Source organism: Colobus angolensis, unplaced genomic scaffold, assembly GCF_000951035.1.
Source record: "Colobus angolensis palliatus isolate OR3802 unplaced genomic scaffold, Cang.pa_1.0 Scaffold257, whole genome shotgun sequence".
In the NCBI taxonomy this organism is placed as follows: domain Eukaryota; kingdom Metazoa; phylum Chordata; class Mammalia; order Primates; family Cercopithecidae; genus Colobus; species Colobus angolensis.
The window spans coordinates 495,323-500,313 of NW_012115788.1; the positions used below are offsets into that span (position 1 = coordinate 495,323).

General features: G+C 59.4%; 1 protein-coding gene across 1 annotated transcript in view; it reads right to left on the minus strand.

The window, feature by feature from the left end:
- Positions 1–653, minus strand: part of FOXB2 (forkhead box B2) — a 1,317-nt gene extending 664 nt beyond the window's left edge. The window contains exon 1 of the mRNA XM_011947041.1: positions 4–653. Coding sequence (XP_011802431.1) covers positions 4–653 — 650 coding nt within the window. The remainder of the gene's footprint in view (positions 1–3) is intronic.
- Between the last annotated feature and the right edge of the window lie 4,338 nt (positions 654–4,991).

The following is a 4,991-nucleotide window of genomic DNA, read 5'->3' on the forward strand; positions in this document are numbered from 1 at the left end:
TGCATCTTGCCGGGATGAGACGGCTGCTGAGGCTGCGACTGCTGGGGCGGTTGCTGCGGGGGCTGCGACTGGAGATGCAGAGGCGGCTGCGGAGCAGTAGGCGGTTGCTGGTGGAAATAGTGCACCATGTGCGGCGGCGGCGGGGGCGGCGGTGGCGGCGGCTGGGGTGGGTGGTGGTGATGGTGCTGGTGCGCGGCAGCGTGGTGATGATGGTGGTGATGGGGGTGGTGGTGGTGATGGGGGTGAAGGTGCCCTCCCGGCCCGGCCCCTGGCGCGCCCTTGGTGCTTCCCGCGTGCAGGTGAGTATGGTCGGCGCGCAACACCTTGAAGCGCTTGCGACGCCGCAGGAAGCTGCCGTTCTCGAACATGTCCCCGCAGTCGGGGTGCAGCGCCCAGAAGCTACCCTTGCCAGGCTGGTCGGGGCGCCGCGGAATCTTGATGAAGCAGTCGTTGAAGGAGAGGTTGTGGCGCAGGCTGTTCTGCCAGCGCTGTGTGTGCTCGCGGTAGTAGGGGAAGCGCTCCATGATAAACTTGTAGATGTCGCTCAGAGGCAGCATCTTCTCGGCCGAGTGCTGGATTGCCATGGCGGTCAGCGAGATGTAAGAGTAGGGCGGCTTTTGGTCGCTGTACGAGTTCTTCCCCGGCCGCGGCATCGCCCCCGGCTCCTCCACCGCCCTCCGGCCCGCACTGGGCCACAGAGTCTCTCCGCACTCCGCTCCTGGGGCCTGGCTGACCCCACTAATTCCCACTCCGCCCCTCCAGTCCTGCCACTTTGCCCTCTCGCCCTCCAGGCCCTCTCTGCTTCTCTCCCCGGCCTTCTCCGAATTGCCTGGTGTCTCCGACCTTGGCCTTTCGGGCCTACTCAGCTCTCAGAAGCTGGCAACTTCTGGCCCCGACGGTTGTCGACTGGCGCGCACAGTCGCGGGCGGGCGCGCCAGGTTTACTGCCGCCTTCTCTGCGTCTTCCCCCGGGTGGCCAAAGACTGAGTGCTGGAGCTGGCTGCAGAGGAGAGTGGCGAGGGGCCGTGTTTCCTCCCGGCCTCTTTGCTTTTTCTAGGTCCGAGGGAAACGCAGACCAAGCTAGCTGGGAGGAAGGTCTGGGCAGTAGAGACTCTGGCTTTTTAAATCTGAGTTTGCGCCTGCTGTCCTGGAGGCCAGTGACAGCAGGACTTCCAGTGCCCTGGACGCAGTCCCCTGGCCAGCCACTTAGCCAGACCGCGCTGGAGTTCTCCTTTTCCTGGAGGGAAAAATCAGGGTAAGGAGAGAGAATATTGGCTTCTAGCAGCCTGCGCGTCTCTTCCCCGAAGCTCGCAGCAGCGCCGGGGTTAGAAGCGACGCCGATCCCTAGGCTGTCGCTGAGGGGGGAAAAGTTTGGTGGTTTCTGAAGCGGCGGCGCCCGCAGGCTTTGCTGAGGAGCGGGGTCCGCAGGATGCTGGGCGCGAGCGGCGGGCTGGAGAGGGTGTCTGCGAATGACGACGGGTGAGTGCTGGCCGGGGAAACTCAGCCGTCTGCGCCGCAGCTGCCGCCTTTCTCCCGGGCTTGTCTTGAGGAGGAGAGGCGGCGGCAGTGGCAGCGACGCGCTCTCCTGGCTGCGTTTTGTAATGGTCCCCGAGACGCCGAGACCCCCGCAGCTAGCGCTTCGAGACTATCACATGACCGAGGCTGAGGGACTCAGCCGCCGCCGCCGCGTCTACAGCTGAAGAAGGGGCAAAAAGGCGCCGTGCCTCGCCCCCGCCCCCTTTTCCACCTCGTTTCGGGCGCTCTCCACCCATCGGGTTCACCACTCGCTCGGCAGCCCCCAGCCAGGGCCGGGTGCGGCGGGTGGCGCAGGCTGTTCGCTGGGAGGGGGCCCAGCTCCATGTGCGGTTCCCTCTGCTGCGCCCCACCCGGGCCACCACGCACGGTAGAGGGGGACAGGACACTGCTTTCTTGCTTCTCTTCTCTCTGGCATCTCCCTCTTCCGACCCCTTCCTTTTACCCTTCCCTGTTTTCATCTACTCGCTCTGAGCTTCTCTATCCTTAAAAACCCTTTTTACTGAGCTAGCAACTCCGGGTCAAGTTCAGAGTATCGTGTCCTCAAGGCCTCTTCTTGAGCCCCCAATGACCAGAGGGCTGGAGGGAAAAACTCATGCGGAGGAAAGCATGGGGTGTTTTCGCCAAATGCCAAATTCATCTCAATTTTATTGCGCGCCAACTGCATGTGAGGCTCCAGGTGCAGAGAGACAGGAGACAGTATCCGAGCTCCACCATCGCGGTATAGATGACGAGAAGGACAGTAACTAGGAAATCACTAATAGAATATACACTAAGGGCTTGGCAGATGGAGGCTCCACACTTTCCTGGAGCGAGTGAGTTGAACAAGTTGAGGTTTCTCTGGGACGGCAATGTCTGAGCTGGGGCCAGAAGTAAGATTTGGGGGTTCAGGGGTCCCATCACCTGTGTGTGCTAGAAGGAAGTCTTTGCTATTCTTAGCACGGGGGTGTGGGGCCGGGGCTAGGCAGGAGGTGGAATGGAGATAATTAAATAGGAAGCAAAAATTATCAGTCCACAAAATCCTGGTGTGACCTGCGAGGGAGAGGTGGATGAACCCAGGCTGTAAGGTCCTTCTGCTTGGAGGTTCCTGCTCTGCACTCATCCAAACACCCAGCAGGAAACCCCAGTTTACTGCAGGGAGAACCTGAAGTTGTATACTCGTTTTGGCTACCTTTGCCCTTTGGCTGGGAGGAAAAGCAGAGTTTAGAAACAAGTATACTCTCCGTTTCCGGGCCTGTTTCATTATTTGTAAAACAGGGTGGCTGAAGTTGGAAATTTCATGGATCCTTTCCCGTTAGGCGATTTGAGGAGAAAAGAGCATTTGCACTATGGCTTACTCGATTTTCCCACGCCTAAACTCGAAGAAAGCCATCGGCCCAGCTGCTTGCGGGGCTGCCCCCTAACTAGCAACCTTGGTGACACCAGATCGGGTGTTTTCAGCTTCTGGCTTTTGGTGAGCTGCACGGTGGGACCACGTCTGTCCGCGGGGTGGCTTAGCCAGGTAGCAGGAGTGCCGTGAGCGGGTCAGGCTCACAATTTCCATCTTTAGCCAGGAGCTAAATCTCTGGCTAGCTCTATGTGGCCAGTTTGTCCTAGGCCAGGAGACGTCTGAGAATAGATGTTACAGCTGAAGCTTGCAAGAAGGCCTGGGGGAAGAGCAACTTCTTGGTCCTAAGCCCTTTTCAGAGGAGGATGTTTTCTCTTTCACTGTATGCCGGAAGCGTTCCTCCTGCCACAGGAGTTTCTGCGGGATTTTTGTCGGCTGAGACACTTTAGAGAGCCGAGCAGCGGACAGCCTCTTGGCCTCGGGAAGCCACAGAATTCCACGGACGCTCACAGTTTGACAAGAGCCCGCTGGAGTCAGGTGGCTCCTTTTCCTTGGAACAAGACGGGGCGACAACAGCCCTGTCCCAGCCCAGGAAGCTGGGGTCTCCTGCACCGCTGTCAGGCCTCTGCTGAGGAGCTCTGCGTGTCGCGCGCGTAAGGGCTCTCCAGACTTCGACCCCACACGCAGCTCCAGCAAAGGGATCTTTTGTTGGTACCTCGGATAGCATCTCTTCCGCGGGCTGCTGGAACAGCAGAGTCTTCTTTTGGGGAGCAGCTCTGGGACCGTGCCCGTTGGTCACTTGCGGCGCCTGGGAACAAATCGAGGGGAGGGGCCCTTTAAAGACTCCCGGGACAAATCTTGGGCGCATAACACGAACCCTGAACACAAAAAATGAGCCAGGCACTCACTGGGTGAGCTTGCTACAGGCTGCAGACCCGCCGCCACAACTTCGGGTTCAGCGCCAGGGGACGCCAGGGGCTTGGCCAGTGTCTTCGGCCTCGGCAAGCCGAGTTCAGCTGGCCGGGTTCCACGCAACCTGGGACAAAACAGCCGCGGAGGCTGAGCGAAGCGCCCCGAGCCTCACGCTTCCACATTCGGTTGTGCTTGGTAAGGGTGGAAAGTGCTCCCCACCACCGAGGCCACAGTCGTACGCGGCGGCCCAGGCGACAATGCGGCCTAGAGCGCAGACAGGGAGCTCGGGTCCCGTGTCTGTTTTGGAGAGTGGCGGGCCGCGGCCGCCGCGGAGGATCCTGGGGGATTCCAAGAGCGGCGAGGGGCCGGGCTGCAGAGCTGGGGCCGCGGTGGGGGGGCGCGCTCTCCCCCTACTTCCCGGGAGGTTAATTCCGACAAGTTTTGCAGGCGCGCAGTGGCACCGGCGGGGGCAGGAACGCGAGCGCTCCAGCTGCCTGCAGACCTCCGCTCAAGAAAAACAGATCGTGTAACCACCCTGGCACCAACCAGTCGGTTTCAAGTTTCCGCGAGTAATTTTTTTCTTTGTTTTTAAACAACTACTGCACTATCCAAATATTGGCTGGCGCTCAGGACGCTGGCAGGCAAATCATTGCCCCGGGCTTAGTGTAATTATCTCAGGCGTATTTGGTTTACCCCTTAGGCAATTGTTGGCGACGCTATGCTAGGAAGAGGGGTTCCATGCAAGCTTTTATTGCGTTTAATTGGCTCTATGGAGGAGAGTAAAAAACGATGTGGAACTTTAGGAGAGGTTATTTATTCATTCTCCTCCATGCCCACAGTCCCTGGAGGGTCTCACGCGCTCCTTGGGCTGGATCGAGGCCAGGCCTTCCCACGGCTTCTGCGGACAGCTGTGCCCAGGGCGAGGAGGAACACAAGTTACCGAGAGGGCTAGGAGGACGTGCAGGGCTAGAAAGAAGGCAAAGGTTTACGCGCACATCTCAATTTCCATGGGTTCCCCCTTTACCCGCTGACCTCCGACGTGCGGAAGGTTGCCTGGGTTAGTTACGTTTGGGGTCATCCCAGGAGCCTTCCTGGTCACGCTAGCCTGGCACTTGCCTGACTTTCGGCTGACTTCTCGGCACATACTTTCCCCAGATGAAACTCCTAAAGTGGATTTGAAGACGGTGGGAGAAAGCCAGCCCCGGAGTTCGGAAACGTGG